Genomic DNA, 16,791 nt, shown 5'->3' with positions numbered 1-16,791 from the left:
GCTGGGTGGTGGCTCTGGGCCACCCCAGGGCTGGACCTGGCCACTCCTGCACTTCTGCCTGCTTCTTGCACCCTTCCTGCTCCTCACCTGCTCCCTGCCTGCACCTACCTGCCTCCTGCTCCCCACCTGCTCCCTGCTTCCTCCCTACCTGTATCCCGCTCCCTGCCTGCCTCCTCCCTGCTTCCGCCCTCCTCCCTACCTGTATCCTGCTCCTCACCTGCTCCCTGCCTCCTCCCTACCTGTATCCTGCTTCCTGCCTGCTTCCTCCCTGCTCCCCACCTCTTTCCTACCTGCTCCCTGCCTGCTCCCCACCTGCACCTCTGCCTGTTCCCTGCACCCTTCCTGCTCCTCACCTGCTCCCTGCCTCCTCCCTACCTCTTCCCTGCTCCCTGCCTGTTCCTCTGTCCCCCTGCACCCCGAGCTATGCTGGGGGGCCCCCGGGTGCCCACCCTGTGGGTGTGGGCAGAGCCCCCACCGTGGGCAGTGCTGGCAGGGTGAGACCCTCCAGCAGGCAGCGGCAGGGTGAGGCGGGGGTGCCCAGCGTCCCCTCCATGCCCATGTTGCCCACTTAGATGCCCCAGGTGGCTGAACACAGGGCTGGGGGTCTCGGTGACCCCCGCGCCCCTTTGGGGACCCCACACGGGGTGGGCACGAGTGTGACACCAGCGGCACAGGGGAGTGGGCACAAGGGTGGCACCAGCGGCCCCGGCCCCGCGGGCGCGGGCGGCTCCCGGGCAGGGCGCGGTGGCACCGCGCCGGCGTGTGCCAGCCCCGCTGACGTGTGCCAGCGCTGGGATCCCGGCGGGCACCGTGCCAGCCGTGCCAGCCCCGCGCACGTGGCGCCAGCCCCGCTCCCCGCGGAGCGCCGGCGGATGGAGGTGAGAGCCCGGAGGGTCGGGGGTGCAGGAGGGGTCCTGGCCGCACGCCCACCCCCCTCTGCGGAGTCCGGTGCCCCGCGCCCCGCGGGTGCCTCGGGCGGGGAGTGCCCGGCGCTGCCGGTGCCAAGCGTGCCGGACCTTTGTCCCCTGACGCCGAGGGGCCCGCGGGGCCCAGCGCGGCTGAAAAGGGCCCTTTGTCCGGCTCTGGCCGGGGGATTCGCTCCCTGCGCCCGTGCCGGCACCGGCACATGACCGCGGGAGGAGCGGCTGCGCCAGCACCGGATCCGGACGGACGGAGCGAGCGGCAGCCCCGGTACGGCCGCAGCGAGAGCGGGTGGGGGTCTGAGCCTTGTCCCCCTCAGGGCAGGTACCGCGGAGGGGACAGAGCGACCCGGAGAGGGTCCCGACCTCGGCGCTGCGGGTGCCACCTTGCACCGCCCCGGGGTCGGGTCCCGGGGTCCTCACGCCTCCCCGCTCCGGGGGCTCGGTGGTCTCTGAGCCCCGCGGGGTGGGTGCGGTGGTGCTGGGGTTGCGGGGGTCACTTCGGCACGAGATGGCCCCGATGGGGCTGGGGGTCGGGGGGCTGCGCCACGCCAGCTACTGGATGTGGCGGGGGGCACGGGGGGTCTTGGAAGCCCCCGAGACCGCCCCAGTGCGTGCGTGCGTGTGTGCACAGGTGTGTTCTCTGTGCACACTTCCGTGCTTGCGCCGGGGCGTGCCTGCAGCCACCGGGTTGGACACACCCGTGTCCACCCGTGTCCGTGTCCACCCGTGTCCACCACACCCAGGTGTGCTCACGCACTGGGGGGCTGCACACGCGCCTGTTCTCCGCTCCAGCTCCCTTGCCCGGTACCGGCTCCGGTTCCTGGCACCAGCTCTGGTTCCCACTGGTTTCCAGATCCTGGTACCAGTTCCCGTTCCTGGTACCAGCTCCAGCTCTCGGCACCAGCTCCAGGACCTGGCAGCAGCTCTGGTTCCAGCCCCAGCTCTGGATCAAGGCACCGGTTCCCAGGACTGGTTCCGGCGCTGACCCCAGTCCCCAGTCCCATCTCCCCAGCCGGATCCCCGGCTCTCAGGACTGGTTCCCGGCGCTGATCCCCGTCCCTAATCCCATCTCCCCGCAGGGGATCCGCGGCTCCCCAGCCTGCCCAGCCGCCAGACCAGACATTCTGCTGCAGCGCTGGTGGCTGGAGCCGTGCTCTGTTCTCCGGCCAGAAGAGAGGCTGGTGGCCGGCAGGGTGTGAGCACCGTGCCAGGGCCGTGCCAGGGCCATGCCAGGGCTCCCATCTCAGCCCTTCGCGGCCGCGCTCCCCCGGGCTCTGAATGCGGCAGCCGGGCGCCGTCAGACGCGCCGCTGATGGGCCAGCGGTGTGCCGGTGCTGTGCCGGTGCTGGGCCGGTGCTGGGCCGGTGCTGGGCCGGCGCTGGGCCCACAATTGATCGCCCAGCCTGGGCGGGCGGTGCCGAGCGGCTGCGGGACTTCCCTGCGGGAGCGCGGGGCGGGACCGGCCTCGCTGGGAGCGCTGGGCGGGGTTCGCCCTCTCCACACTGGTTGCAGTGGCGAGGGTTAACCCTGTCCGCTTTCGGTGCGCTGGTCACAGCCACCCTCTCCGGACTGGTGTACTGGGTGTACTGGTCAGTTAACCCCTGCCGGCCCGGTGTACTGGGAGCACTGGTCAGGCTTAACCCTCTCCATACTGGATGTACTGGGGAGAGTTAATCCTCTGCGGATTGGGTGTGCAGGGGAGGGTTAACCTGCTCCGTACGGAGTGTACTGGGTGCGCTGGTCACAGTTAACCCGTGCCGCGCTGGCTGTACTGGGAGCGCTGGTCACAGTTAACCCGTGTCGCACTGGCTGTACTGGGAGCACTGGCCGGGGTTGGCCCCTGGTTCTGGCTGTACTGGGAGCACTGGTCAGGGGTGGCCCCTGGTTCTGGCTGTACTGGGAGCACTGGCCGGGGTTGGCCCCTGGTTCTGGCTGTACTGGGAGCACTGGCCGGGGTTGGTCCCTGGTTCTGGCTGTACTGGGAGCACTGGCCGGGGTTGGCCCCTGGTTCTGGCTGTACTGGGAGCACTGGCCGGGGTTGGCCCCTGGTTCTGGCTGTACTGGGAGCACTGGCCGGGGTTGGCCCCTGGTTCTGGCTGTACTGGGAGCACTGGTCAGGGGTGGCCCCTGGTTCTGGCTGTACTGGGAGCACTGGCCGGGGTTGGCCCCTGGTTCTGGCTGTACTGGGAGCACTGGCCGGGGTTGGCCCCTGGTTCTGGCTGTACTGGGAGCACTGGCCGGGGTTGGTCCCTGGTTCTGGCTGTACTGGGAGCACTGGCCGGCGTTGGCCCCTGGTTCTGGCTGTACTGGGAGCACTGGCCGGGGTTGGCCCCTGGTTCTGGCTGTACTGGGAGCACTGGTCGGCGTTAATCCTTCCCGCTCGGGGCGCCGGGGGTGCCTCCCCCGCGGGGTGCGCGGCTGTGGAGGGTGGGGCGCTGAGATAAGGCGCCCCCCGCTGCCCGCCCCCCGCCCCGCCCCTGCCGCGAAGCCGGAGCCGGTGCCGGTGCCGGTGCGGGCGGAGCCGCCGGGGCCATTTTCCCCCGGAGCCCCCGCGGTACCGGTGCCGGTGCTCCCCGCCGGTGCCGCATCCCCTCCGGAGCCCTCCCGGTGCCGGTGCCGTTTCCCCCCCCGGTCATGCCCCCCCGGCGCGTCTTGGCAGAGATCGTGGCGCTCGGTGAGTCCCCGCGCGTGGGACCCCCCTCGCCCGCTCCCCCGTGGAGCCGGGAGCGGCGGGGGTGAGGGGGGATCGGAGGATGCCGCGGGGCTGCCGCAGGGCTGGGGGGTGGAGGAGGGGCTGCGGCGTGGAGGGTGGCGCGGGGGGGCTCTGCTGGGGCTGCGAGGGGCGTTTGGGTGCTGAGGCCCGAGTCTGGGGGCAGGGGGGTCCCTGTGACCCCCCCTTCAGTGCGGGGAGGCGGCGCCAGGCCTGGGGTGGAGGGGCTGCTCGGGGGACGTGGGCGATGGAGCCGGTGACTCAGGCTTGGCACCGCGCTGTCCCCCACGCCCGCCCCCCCCGGCTCCCCCTCACTTTGCCCCCCTACGCCCGCCCCCCAGCTCTTCCCCACGCCGACCCCCCGCCACCACCCCACTGCCGGGGGTGCCGGTGATGCCCGTGGGTCTGGGGGTGCCGGTGGGTCTGGGGGTGCCGGTGATGCCCGTGGGTCTGGGGGGGTGCCGATGATGCCGGTGGGTCTGGGGGTGCCGGTGATCCCCGTGGGTCTGGGGGTGCCGGTGGGTCTGGGGGTGCCGGTGATCCCCGTGGGTCTGGGGGTGCCGGTGATCCCCGTGGGTCTGGGGGTGCCGGTGGTGCCCGTGGGTCTGGGGGGGTGCCGGTGATGCCGGTGGGTCTGGGGGTGCCGGTGATGCCGATGGGTCTGGGGGGTGCCGGTGACGCCCGTGGGTTTCGGGGGTGCCGGTGATGCCGGTGGGTCTGGGGGTGCCGGTGACGCCCGTGGGTCTGGGGGTGTCGCACCGGGGTCCCAGGCCTTCGGGAGGGCCGGGCGCTGTGGTGTCGGTGATGCCGGTGGCTCCCGGTGCCGGGCCCGGTGGTGCCGGGCCCGGTGACTTTCCGGGGTTCGGAGCTTCTGCAAATGGCGCCTCGGCCGCGGCAAACGCCCGGTGCTGCCGGCTCCCCGGGGAACGAGCCCGAGCCGGTGTCGGGGCTGCGGTGGCGCCGGGACTGCGGTGGGGTGGCGGAGGTGCCGGGATCGCGGAGGTGTCGGGATGCTGGGGGCAGGATCACGGAGATGCCGGCAGAGCGGAGGCAGCGGGATGGCGGAGGTGCCGGGATGGCGGGGGCGGGATCACGGAGGTGCCGGGATGATGGAGGCGGGATGGCGGAGGTGCCGGGATGGAGGGGGCAGGATCACGGAGGTGCCGGCATCACGGAGTCATCGCTACCGGCAGCCTCCGTCCCGCTCCCCTGGGAGCGCTCCCGGCACCGAGCTGCTGCAGCCGGCACCGACCCCGCGGGCCGCGCGAACCCCGGCCGAACCCCGGCCGAACCCCGCAGCGGCTCCGAGACACCGACCCGGCCCGGCCCCTGCCCCGCTGCGGTCCAGCCTCCCACGCCTTCGGTCCGGCTGTTGTTCCTGTGCGCGCCCCGGCTGCGGCGGCACCGCGGGCGAATTCCCGGTGCCGGAAAAGCCATCGCCGCCGCTCCCTGCCCATCCCTTCGCAGCGGTGGCCCCGTGGGGACCGTGTCCCTAGCGACAGCGCCCTGCACGGCCCAGCTCGGCACGGACCCCGCTTCCCCGGGGCTGTCCCGAGGGGTTCCGGCACCTCCGGGCGCGCCGTGATTCCGCTGTGCGCTGCACCGGGCGCTGCCGGCGCTGCGGTCCCGGTGCCCGGGGTCCCTGGCACCGCCTCTCTACCGTAGGAGCCGGGGTCGGCGGTGCCGGGGGTCTCTGAAACGAGAGAGAAGGAGGTGGCGGTGCGGGGGGCCCCTGGTGCCCGGTACCGGGGGTCCCTGAAACGAGAGGGGGGGCGGTAGCGATGCTCGAGGTCCCCGGTGCCCGGTACCGGGGGTCCCTGAAGCGAGAGGGAAGGAGATGACGGCGCCAGAGGTCCCTGGTGTCCCGGTACCGGGGGTCCCTAGCGTACGAAGGCGATGGTGCCGGGGGTCCCTGAAGCGAGAGGGGAGGAGGTGGCGATGGCGGGGGTCCCCGGTGCCTGGTACCGGGGGTCCCTGAAGTGAAGGGGAGGCAGTGGCGATGCCGGAGGTCCCCGGTGCCCGGTGCCGGGGGTCCCTGAAGTGAAGGGGAGGCAGTGGCGATGCCGGAGGTCCCCGGTGCCCGGTGCCGGGGGTCCCTGAAGTGAAGGGGAGGCAGTGGCGATGCCGGAGGTCCCCGGTGCCCGGTGCCGGGGGTCCCTGAAGTGAAGGGGAGGCAGTGGCGATGCCGGAGGTCCCCGGTGCCCGGTGCCGGGGGTCCCTAGCGTACGAAGGCGGTGGTCCCGGTGCCGGGGGTCCCTGACGCCGTCCCTCTGTCGCAGGAGCCGGGGTCGGCGGCGATGGCGGAGGAGAGCTCGAGTGGCAGCAGCGGCTCGCCTGGCGCCGGGGACACGCTGCCCTGGAACCTGGGCAAACACCAGCGCTCCCAGCGCGCCAAGGCGGCCGCGGGCAACGGGACGGTGCTGGACCCTGCCGAGAGAGCCGTCATCCGCATCGCAGGTACGGCCCGGGGACCGGGAGCGCGTCCGGGGAGCCGGGGTGGGACAGGGGAGCCGGGATGGGACAGGAGAGCCGGGATGGGACAGGGGAGCCGGGGTGGGACAGGGGAGCCGGGATGGGACAGGAGAGCCGGGGTGGGACAGGGGAGCCGGGGTGGGACAGGAGAGCCGGGATGGGACAGGAGAGCCGGGGTGGGACAGGAGAGCCGGGGTGGGACAGGGGAGCCGGGGTGGGACAGGGGAGCCGGGATGGGACAGGAGAGCCGGGGTGGGACAGGAGAGCCGGGATGGGACAGGAGAGCCGGGATGGGACAGGAGAGCCGGGGTGGGACAGGGGAGCCGGGATGGGACAGGAGAGCCGGGGTGGGACAGGGGGGCCGGGGTGGGACAGGGGAGCCGGCGTGTGACAGAACAGCCGGGGTGGGACAGGAGAACCCGGGATGGGACAGGAGAACCCGGGATGGGACAGGGGAGCCGGGGTGGGACCGAGGAGCCGGGATGGGACAGGTAAGCCGTGGAGTGCCGAGGGGGCCGGGCCGTGTCTGGGGAGCTCGGCATGAGCGCCTGCGGGGGGGGTGGGGGTCGGGCTGTGTCCGAGGGTCTGGGAGGGGACCCGGGGCGTGCTCCTGGGGATGGAGGGGTCGGCGGTGTCTGGGGGCCCATGGGACCGGGACACCGAGGGGTGACACCGCGCTGGGAGCTGCGCCGCGGTTGGGACAGTGAAGCCGCGATGGGGGATGCCGAGCCGCGCCGAGCCGTGCCGTGCCATGCCGTGCCGTGCCGTGCCGTGCCGAGCCGTGCCGTGCCGTGCTGAGCCGAGCCGTGCCGTGCCGTGCCGTGCCGTGCCGTGCCGAGCCGTGCCGTGCTGAGCCGAGCCGTGCCGTGCCGTGCCGTGCCGTGCCGTGCCGTGCCGAGCCGTGCCGAGCCGAGCCGAGCTGTGCCGTGCCGAGCTGCGCCGTGCCGAGCCGAGCCGAGCTGCGCCGTGCCGTGCCGTGCTGAGCCGAGCCGTGCCGTGCCGTGCCGTGCCGAGCCGTGCCGAGCCGTGCCGTGCCGTGCCGTGCCGTGCCGTGCCGTGCCGAGCCGTGCCGTGCCGAGCCGTGCAGTGCCGTGCCGTGCCGAGCCGTGCAGTGCCGTGCCGTGCCGAGCCGTGCCGAGCCGTGCCGTGCCGTGCCGAGCTGTGCCGAGCCGTGCCGTGCCGAGCCGTGCCGTGCCGAGCCGTGCCGTCCCCCTACAGCTGCCAGTGCGTGCCCATAAAATGCTCAACGTTTCCCCCATAGAGCGCTCAGCCCCCCCGCGGCACAGAGCCCTCCCCCCCGGCTATTTCCGTTCCACCCCCCGTCCTTCCCCGCCTCCCTCCCCGCCCCCCCTCGCCCCCCCGGCGCTGTCCCCGCTCGAGTTTCGGGGCATTAATGTCTATTTTTAGGGATGACGATGCCCCGTCCCATGGGGCCGGTGTGTCGCCCCCCCCCCAGCTCGCCCACGGCCGGGACTGGGCTCCGGGGGGGGGGTTGGGGTTGTTGGGGGCCGCGGTGGGGCCCCCTCCGTGCCCCTCAGGTGGCACCGGGAGACGGAGCATTAAAAACCCCTCGGTTTTTTAAAAATCCGGGGGCCGTGATGTCCCTGTCCCCCCTGGCCGAAGGGGTCTCTGTGAGGGGCTGAGCACTCACCAGGGGAGGGGGCGCCGGGTCTGCCCCTCGAGCGGCGGGGGGGAAGGTCGGGGTGCGAATCGGGGGGGTCCCTGCGCCGGCTGTGGGGTGCACCGGGTATCTGCCACCCATCCCTCACCACCTGCGCCCCCAGCCCCACACGGTCCCCTAACACCTGCGACCCCTGTCCCTTATCACCCACCCCTCGCGCTCTTCTGGGCACCCGTGGGCGCCCCACGGACGGGTCAGCAGTGTCGGGGTTCGGGCAGTGCCCCATCCCCAGCACCGAGTGACCCCTTTGGGGGGCGTGGAGGGCTTTCCTTGCCCCGTGCCCCACAGGGTGCCCTGCCCCACGGTGCCGTGTCCGTGGGTCGGTGCCGTGTCCGTGGGTGCCGTTTCCGCGCCTCGGGGCGGTGTCCGGCGGTTCCTTTAAAGGGCTGGGCGGGGGCACGCCCCGTCCCCAGTCCCGTCCCCTGTGCCGTCCCCTGTGCCGTCCCGTGCCCCTGCCCAGCCGCGGGGTGCGGGGCCGCCGAGCCGCTGGACGCGCCGGACACCCCGGGCACGCCGGACCCCGGCCCCCGCCCTCGCCCCCCCCAAATCCGCCCCCCGCCGCCATGGCCGCCGCCGGGCCCCCTCCCGAGCCCGAGGAGCAGGACTTCATCCAGGCCTACGAGGACGTGCGGGAGCGCTACAAGGGTACGGGACCCCCGCCCCACTCGGGCCGGCCGGGGGGCGCCGTGGGGCGCCGGCCGCGGGGGGGCCCGCAGGGGAGCGCGGCCGCTCATTCCCATAATTGGGCACGGCGGGCACCGCCAGCCCCGCCACGGCCGGGGGGGGCCGGCCTGGGGGGGCCGGGGGGGCCGGGGGACGCGGCCCGGCACCGCCGAGCCCACCGGGAGCCCCCCGGTCCCTGCCCTCGCCGGGGCTCGGGGGGCTCGGGGGCTGGGGGGGCTCTGCCCGCGCCCCCCGGAGCGGCCGGAGGGGGCGGCGTGGTGGGGCGGGGGGGTCCCTCCGAGTGTCCTGGGGACAGAGGGGCTGCCGGGGGACCGGGGGAGCGCGGAGGGGGCACGGGCGGTCGGGGTGCGGCGGCGGGGGCCGGTGGAGCGCCGGTGCTCGGGGTGGCATGGGTGGCATGGGTGGCATCGGTGGCATCTCGGGGTACGAGCCCCGCGCCGGGAGCTGGGTCTGGCCCCGGTGGTGCCCGCAGTGCCCCCGGTGCCTGCCCGCGGCCGAGGGCGCCCCGGTGTCGCGGCGTGGGGCGGCAGCGGCCGCGGCCATGCCCTTACATGGGAGCGGTGCTGCGTGCGGGGGGAGCCCCCCCGGGCCCACGCCAGGGGTCCCAGCTGTCCCCGCCGCGGGGTCCCGGCCATCGGGGGGTCTGGCTGCTCCCCCAGAGGGGCGCCGCGGGGTCGGGGTGCTGGGAACGGCCTGCGGTCCCTGCCTGTGCCACCAGCAGCTCTGGCGCCGTCCCCGTGTCCCCCGGCTGAGGGACCCTGGGGCACTTGGAGCTGCCAGGAGCCTGGCAGATCTCAGCACGGCCCGGGTGCCACCGGCTGGGCTGGCACACGGTTCGGCAGCTGCTGGCAGGGGTTCATTGTCACCGTGCTGTCCCCACCTCTCCAGGTGTGACCAGCAGGGGTTCATTGTCACCGTGCTGTCCCCACCTCTCCAGGTGTGACCAGCAGGGGTTCATTGTCACCGTGCTGTCCCCACCTCTCCAGGTGTGACCAGCAGGGGTTCATTGTCACCGTGCTGTCCCCACCTCTCCAGGTGCCACCAGCAGGGGTTCACTGTCACCGTGCTGTCCCCACCTCTCCAGGTGCTGGCAGGGGTTCATTGTCACCGTGCTGTCCCCACCTCTCCAAGTGCTCATTGTCACCGTGCTGTCCCCACCTCTCCAGCTGCTGGCAGGTTCAGTGCTGTAGGTCCTGGGCCAGGTGTTTGGTGTCACCGTGTCACCTCACCTTGCCAGGTGCTGGCAGTTTGGTATCACCGTGTGACCCCACCCTGCTCCGTGCCAGGGTTTGGTGCTGTTGGACACAGACTGGGCTCGGTGTCCCCATGCAGTCACTCCTCAGTGAGTGGCAGAGGGTTTGGTGTCACCACACAGAGGGTTTGGTGTCACTGCACACAGGGTTTGGTGTCACCACACAGAGGGTTTGGTGCCACTGCACAGTGCCCCCTCACGGGGTGCCACTGGGGCACCGAGACTGGGGGTCCCTGTCCCCCTTGCAGGTGCTGGTGGGTTTGGTGTCACCGTGTGACCCCACCTTGCTTGGTGACGGGGTTTTGGACATGGGCTGGGCTCGGTGTCCCCATGCAGTCACTCCTCAGTGAGTGGCAGAGGGTTTGGTGCCACTGCACAGTGCCCCCTTACTGGGTGCCACTGGGGTACCGAGACTGGGGGTCCCTGTCTCCCTTGCCGGGTGTTCAGGATTCGTTGCCCTGGCCATGGCTGGGTGTGGATGCCCGGGGGCTCAGTGGCCGGAGGGCACTGTGTCTGCAGGGCTGGTGATGTCAGGGCTGAGCCAGCACAGCCGGGCAGGGTGACACAGCGGTGGTGACACAGCGGCGGTGGGCACGGAGCCCATCGGGGCTGCTGATCCCTGCCAGCAGCTGGCACGTGCCATCCCTGAGGCCCAGAGCCCTGGGGACCCAACAGCTGCACTGCCAGGGACTCTGCCATGCGTGGGGCAGGGCTGGAGCAGCTGTGGTGGCCCTGGTGTGGCTGCTGGTGGCCCTGGCGTGGGGCTGGGGACACTGAGGGTACTGGGATCCCAAAGTGAGACGGGTGCTGGGCACCTTGTGCCCTCTCTGTTAGAGCCATTAATGTGGCACAGGGCCTGGTGGGCACTGAAGCCAGGCTGGAGGACACTGTCTCCACTGCCACCATCACCAGTGTCATTGTCACATTGTCACATTGTCACATTGTCACCAGACCTGGCACGGTGCTCATGCACTGTCACCTGTGAGGGACAGCTGGGCCCCAGGGACACCCCGGCCCTTCTCCAGGGTTGTGGGGTGGAGACCATGCCAGGGTCCCTGCCAGGGTCCCTGAGATGGCTGGGGGTGACAGGGGCCATGCCACAGTGCAGTGGCCATGCCACAGTCCTTCCCAGTGTCCCTGGGAGTGACAGTGACACAGTGGCTGCAGTACAGTGACTGTGCCACAGTTCCTCCTGCTGTCCCTCCTGGTGTCCCTCCTGCTGTCCCTCTTGGTGTCCCTCCTGGTGTCCCTGGGGATCTGGGAGTGGCTGCTGGCCACAGTAGCCATGGTGGCACAGTGCAGGGGCTATGCTGGTGTCACTCCTGATGTCCCTGGGGCTTGGGGCTGGCCAGCATCCTCGGTGTGGTGGCCAGTGGCTATGGTGGCTACAGCGTGGTGGCCTCCTGGTGTCCCCAGGGCTGGCTGGTGGCCACGGTGTGGTGGCTGTGCTGGGTCCCTCCTGGTGTCCCCAGGCCTGGCTGGTGGCCACACTGTGGTAGCTGTTCCACGGTCTCTCCTCAGAGCCTGGATGGTGGCTGCAGTGGTTGAGGTGTGGTGGCAGTGTCAGGGTCCTGCTCAGTGTCCCCAGGGCTCAGGGGTGGCTGTGCTGTGGTGACCAGGGGCTGGTGGCTGTGCTGGGTCCCTCCCGATGTCCCTGGGGCTCAGGGCTTGGCCAGTGGCTGTGGTGGAGGGGCTGTGGTGAGTCCCTCCCCATGTCCCCAGGGCTGGCCAGTGGTGACACCATTGTGGCCATGACACAGTCCTTGGTGTCCCCAGGGCTGGCCAGTGGTGACACCATTGTGGCCATGACACAGTCCTTGGTGTCCCCAAGGCTGGTTGGTGGCCATGGTGTGGTGGCCATGTCCTTGGTGTCCCCAGGGCTGGCTGGTGGCCCCAGTGCAGTGGCCGTTCCTGGCTGGCTTCGGGGCTGGTGTGGCCACGCAGAGCTGAGCCTGAGGCCTGGCTGGGCCTGGCCGGTGGTGCCAGTGCCAGCTGGGGGGGTCCGTTGGCCCCCTCAGGGACAGACCCCACCCAGCGCTGCCGGCAGGGCTGGACTGGGACCCCACACCCTGGGGATGGACCCAACTGGGAGGAAACTGGGGGGGCTGTCCTGGAATGAGGGGGGCGGCTGGGCATGGGGGGCACTGTGTGCGCTGGGTGGGAGGGGGTCTGTGCTGGAATAGGGGGGTCTGGGAGGTGGGAGCACATTGGTGGGGGGGTCTGTGCTGTGCTGTGGGGGGGTCTGGAAGGTGGGCTGTGCTGGGGGTGGGCTGTGCTGTTATTGATGGGGGGGTCTCTGCTGTGCTTTTATTGACGGGGGGGGGTCTCTGCTGTGCTGTTATTGATGGGGAGGGGGTCTCTGCTGTGCTGTTATTGACGGGGGGGTCTCTGCTGTGCCGTTATTGATTGATGGGGGGGTCTCTGCTGTGCTGTTATTGATGGGGAGGGGGTCTCTGCTGTGCTGTTATTGACGGGGAGGGGGTCTCTGCTGTGCTGTTATTGATGGGGGGGTCTCTGCTGTGCTGTTATTGACAGGGGGGTCTCTGCTGTGCTGTTATTGACGGGGGGGGTCTCTGCTGTGCTGTTATTGATAGGGAGGGGGTCTCTGCTGTGCTGTTATTGATGGGGGGGTCTCTGCTGTGCCGTTATTGATTGATGGGGGGGTCTCTGCTGTGCTGTTATTGATAGGGAGGGGGTCTCTGCTGCACTGTTATTGATGGGGGGGTCTCTGCTATGCTGTTATTGACGGGGGGTCTCTGCTGTGCTGTTATTGATAGGGAGGGGGTCTCTGCTGCACTGTTATTGATGGGGGGGTCTCTGCTATGCTGTTATTGGCGGGGGTGTCTCTGCTGTGCTGTTATTGACGAGGGGGTCTCTGCTGCACTGTTATTGACGGGGAAGGGGTCTCTGCTGCACTGTTATTGATGGGGGGGTCTCTGCTGTGCTGTTATTGACGGGGAGGGGGTCTCTGCTGTGCTGTTATTGATGGGGAGGGGGTCTCTGCTGCACTGTTATTGATGGGGGGGTCTCTGCTATGCTGTTATTGACGGGGAGGGGGTCTCTGCTATGCTGTTATTGACGAGGGGGTCTCTGCTGCACTGTTGTTGACGGGGAAGGGGTCTCTGCTGTGCTGTTATTGACGGGGGGGTCTCTGCCGTGCCGGGGGCCGGGGAGGGCCGCGCTGCCGGGACTCTGTGCCGTGCCGTGCCGTGCCGTGCCGTGCCGTGCCGTGCCGTGCCGGGGGGGCTGCGGGGCCGGTCCCGTCCGCCGGAGGGGGGGCGGTGTCGGTGCCGCAGGGGCGGGGGGCCGCGGCGGCGGGGCGGGCCGGGGCGGGGCCGCGGCCGGGGGGGCGGGGCGGGCCGGAGCCGCCCCGGGGCTGCGGGACCGGCCGGCAGCGTGCGGGAGCGCGGGCGGCCATGGAGGGGGCGCGGGGCATCCACCACGAGATCGCCTCCCTCAAAGGTACCGGGGGAGGGGGCACGGCGAGGGCTCCCGGGGCCGAGCCCACGGGCACCGGCGGGGATTCCGCGTCCCGGGGAGGGCTCCGCGTCCCGCGGGGGTGGGGGCCGCGTCCCGGGGAGCTCCGCATCCCTCCCGTGCCAATGTCGCAGCGCGGGCAGGAGGGCGGGGGTCACCGGCGACGCCCCGGCATCGCCGGCACCGCTCGGAGTTCCTCGGTGCCGCCGGGCCCCTGGCAGGCTCCGCCGCGGCGGTGCCGGGTGACCGAGCCGCGCTGCGGAGCCGGGGCGCTGGGCCGTGAGTAACGGGCGCCGGCGGATGCCGGTCACGGGGCTGCTGCGGCCACCGGCCCCTGTGTCACCGCAGCAGCGGGCACGGAGCCACCGCAGCCAGCCACCGAACGGAGCCCGGCCAGGGTCGGCATGGGCCCGGCCAGAGATGGGATGGAGGCCGGGAAAGTCGCGACGAAGCCCGGGAGCCTCAGGGTGAAGCCCGAGAGGGTCGGGGAGGGTCGGACACCGGCGAGGGTCGTGATGCACCTCGGGTGGGTGCGGTTGGGGTGGACCTCGGGCGGGCGGGGATGATCCCGGCAAGGTTCGGGACGGACCCCGGCAGGGTCACGGCTCCCAGCAGCTGTGGCGGTGCCGCGGGCCCCAGCGAGGGGATCCTGGGTCGTGTCCCCTCCGGGAGAGCCCGGGCTGCGGCCAGGCTGATTTACCGTGAGAAGCGTCCCAGGGACCCCCGCTGGCACCGGGACCCCCGCTGGCACCGGGACCCCTGCCGGCACCGGCCTCATTATGAGCCGGCCGCTGGCCGCGCTGCCCTCTCCAAACAGCCGCGGCTTTGTTCCGCTGGGCACGGGGAGCCCGGCGGCCCCGCCAGACCCCAGCACTGGCACCGGCACCGCCGCTGGCACCGGCACCGCGACGGCAGCGCCGGGCCCGTGGCCAGGAGCCGCTGCCGCAAGCGCTGCCCGCCCCACATTTTCGGGGCTGCCCGAGGCTTCCATGGGGTAGGGGTGAGGGGAGCCTGGGCTGCACAGGACCAGGATTCGGGGGTGCCCCCAGCCGCCCGTGCTGCTGCCGGCCGTGACCCCGGGATGCGGGGCGGCGAGCGGAGCTGCGGCGCCGATGCCGGCGGGCTCCTCCCGGTGGGTGCGGGGCTTGGCGCGCCCTGCCCGGCGCGGGGCAGCCGCGGGACGCCGGCCGCGGCCCCGCTGTCACATCGCGTTGGATCACGGCGGGCGGCGGGCGCTGACGCGGCACTTCCCGGAGAGAGGGAGCCGCCGGCGCGGCCGTGACCCCGCTGCGGGCCGGGGGTGCGGGGCCGCGGCTGGGGGGACGCGCTCCTGCTGCCCCCAGCGCTACCGCGGTCCCTGTCCCCGTCACTTCCCTACAGATGCCCCCAGAGCTTCCTCCATCGCAGGCGCCATCACTCCTCATTGCTGCTCCCCATTTCTTCCTCTCTGCCCCCCTTTATCCCTTCCCTGCCCCCATCACTCTCCCTCCCTCCACCCGCAGCCGCTGCCCCCCTCGCTCCTGCCATCAATCCCACCCCGCTGCGGTTCCGGGCTGCTGTGGGTCTCTCTGGGTGGAGCAAGCCGAGGTGGGGCTCAGACAGGCCACTGATGCTCTCCCAAGGGGTTCCCTTTGAGGGGGTCTGGGCACCCCAGTGCTCCCAGTGCTCCCAGTGCCGCTGCACCAGCTGTGCTGGGGCCCCGGTGATGGGGGCTCTCGCAATGCCCCACTCTGCCACCCGGCTCTGCCCTCGGGGATGGGGAAATTGTGCAAGTCCTGGTGGGGCCCCCGGACGCCAGTGTGTGCACATCAGCCCCCGCCGGTTTGGGATCCCCGGGGCAGCTCTGGGGCGGGCACCGCACAAGCAGCAGCCCCCCATGCCTGCGTCGCTGCTCCCCACCTGTAAATCCCAGTAAATCCCAGTGAATCCCATCGGCAGGGACCGGGGTGCTGTGGGGGTGTCCCTCCATGCCCCCAAGGCTGCTGGGGGGCTCCTGCTGCAGCCTCGCGCTATCCCTGTGCCCCGACCTCCCTGTGCTGAGAGAGCCCCGGGGGGTTCCTCCCTTTTGGGGTCTGTGAGCCTGGGGGGACAGCCTGGCACCCCAGTTCATCCCGCACGGTTCCTCCTGCTCTGTGATGGGGGTGTCACCCCACAGCCCCTCACACGGCACCCGGAGAGGGGGGGTCGCCGGTGCTCTCCCACGCCCGCGGTGGTGCTGGGGTCCCGCTGCCGTGCCGGGGGCCGCCCTGGGGTCCCCGCGGTGCCGGTGCGGGTTGTTGGGCGGTGCTCGGTGCCGGGGGGCTCGGGGGAGGGGCAGCTGCCTCTCGTTCGTCCCCACCTGCCACCCGGAGGGCGTGGCGCGGCACAGCTGTGCCGCTGCCGGGGCTGTGCCACCGCCGGGGCTGTGCCACCGCCGGGGGGTCCCCCTGGGGACGCCGGGACAAACAGGGGCAGGAGCAGAGCAAATATTGACGTGGCAGGATGTGGCTGCCGAGCCCTGCCCGTGCCCCTGCCTGCACCCGCGCCCGTGCACCTGCTCGTCCCCCTGCCCTTGGCTCTGCCCGCAGCCCGTGGCTCTGCCCGCAGCCCGTGGCTCTTCCTCCAGCCCGTGGCTCTTCCTCCAGCCCGTGGCTCTTCCTCCAGCCCGTGGCTCTTCCCCCTGCCCGTGGCTCTGCCCGCAGCCCGTGGCTTTGCCCTCAGCCCGTGGCTCTTCCTCCAGCCCGTGGCTCTTCCCCCTGCCCATGGCTCTTCCCGCAGCCCGTGGCTCTGCCCGCAGCCCGTGGCTCTGCCCGCAGCCCGTGGCTCTGCCCGCAGCCCGTGGCTTTGCCCTCAGCCCGGGCTCTTCCCCCTGCCCATGGCTCTTCCCCCTGCCCATGGCTCTTCCCGCAGCCCGTGGCTCTGCCCGCAGCCCGTGGCTCTGCCCGCAGCCCGTGGCTCTGCCCGCAGCCCGGGATGCTCGGCGAGCCGGGAGGGGCCGTGCCAGGCCCGGAGCCTCCTCCCTCTCAGGGACCCCGGGCTCTCGCTCCTCTCCGAGCTCGGGGACAGCCGCGGCTCAGGGTCCCTCCCCGGGCTCGGGGAGCCCCTCCCAAGCTCGGAGACCCCCGCAGCTCGGTGTCCCCCTCCCTCTGGAGGATCCCCGCGGTTCAGGGACACCCTCCCGGTTCAGGGTCCCCCCGGGCACTCCCCGGGGCCGGTCCCGGTCCCGGGGCGGGGCGGGACCCGCGGGGGTTCCACGCAGGAACCGGCCCGGTGGGTCGGGGCGGGGGGGGGAAGGGGGAGGCGGGTCCGGCCGTGCCCCCCCCGGGCGGGAGCCGGGGCCGGGGAGGGGCCGCTGGTGAGTCAGGGCTGGGCCTGGGGCCCCCCCTGACCCCCCCGGCCGGGGGTGGAGCCGCAGCCGCTCCCGCCGTGCCGGCAGCCAGCGCCGCTCCGTGTCGGATCGCGCCGGGACGTGCCGGGCCATACGGGGCTGTACCGGACCGCGCTGGGCTGTGCCAGGCCATACCGAGCCGAACCGGACCGTGCCGGGCTGGGCTGGAGCACCTGAGCCGTGTGGGACCGTGCTGGGTTGTACTGGACCATAGTGAGCTGGGCC

General features: G+C 72.1%; 2 protein-coding genes across 2 annotated transcripts in view; one reads left to right on the top strand and one right to left on the bottom strand.

The window, feature by feature from the left end:
- Window positions 1-371: 371 nt before the first annotated feature.
- LOC136570902 (collagen alpha-1(I) chain-like) lies at window positions 372-5,070 on the bottom strand. The gene is made up of 4 exons (XM_066571310.1): window positions 4,807-5,070; window positions 3,949-4,646; window positions 2,739-3,789; window positions 372-1,475 (listed from the first exon to the last, which is right to left on the bottom strand). The coding sequence occupies exons 1-4, from the start codon at window positions 5,068-5,070 to the stop codon at window positions 372-374; spliced, it is 3,117 nt and encodes a 1,038-aa protein (XP_066427407.1).
- A 680-nt stretch (window positions 5,071-5,750) lies between these two features.
- The window catches only part of PLEC (plectin), a 108,636-nt gene continuing 97,595 nt past the window's right edge, over window positions 5,751-16,791 (top strand). The window contains exon 1 of the mRNA XM_066571308.1: window positions 5,751-6,090. Coding sequence (XP_066427405.1) covers window positions 5,931-6,090 — 160 coding nt within the window. The 5' untranslated portion in view covers window positions 5,751-5,930. The remainder of the gene's footprint in view (window positions 6,091-16,791) is intronic.

The sequence above is a fragment of the Molothrus aeneus genome, unplaced genomic scaffold, assembly GCF_037042795.1.
Source record: "Molothrus aeneus isolate 106 unplaced genomic scaffold, BPBGC_Maene_1.0 scaffold_43, whole genome shotgun sequence".
Classification (NCBI taxonomy): domain Eukaryota; kingdom Metazoa; phylum Chordata; class Aves; order Passeriformes; family Icteridae; genus Molothrus; species Molothrus aeneus.
Note: the sequence above shows the minus strand (reverse complement) of the source record. Positions and strands in the feature narration are given on the sequence as shown.

What these genes read in the sequence shown, in the direction of transcription:
- LOC136570902 (XM_066571310.1), bottom strand. Translation starts at nt 5,070, where the DNA reads ATGGCTTTTCCGGCACCGGGAATTCGCCCGCGGTGCCGCCGCAGCCGG. An exon ending in GGCGGGCGTAGGGGGGCAAA is followed by an intron (nt 3,790 to 3,948) that starts GTGAGGGGGAGC and finishes CCCTGCCCCCAG; the next exon opens with ACTCGGGCCTCAGCACCCAA. An exon ending in AACCCCGGCCAGTGCTCCCA is followed by an intron (nt 1,476 to 2,738) that starts GTACAGCCAGTG and finishes CACATCCAGTAG; the next exon opens with CTGGCGTGGCGCAGCCCCCC.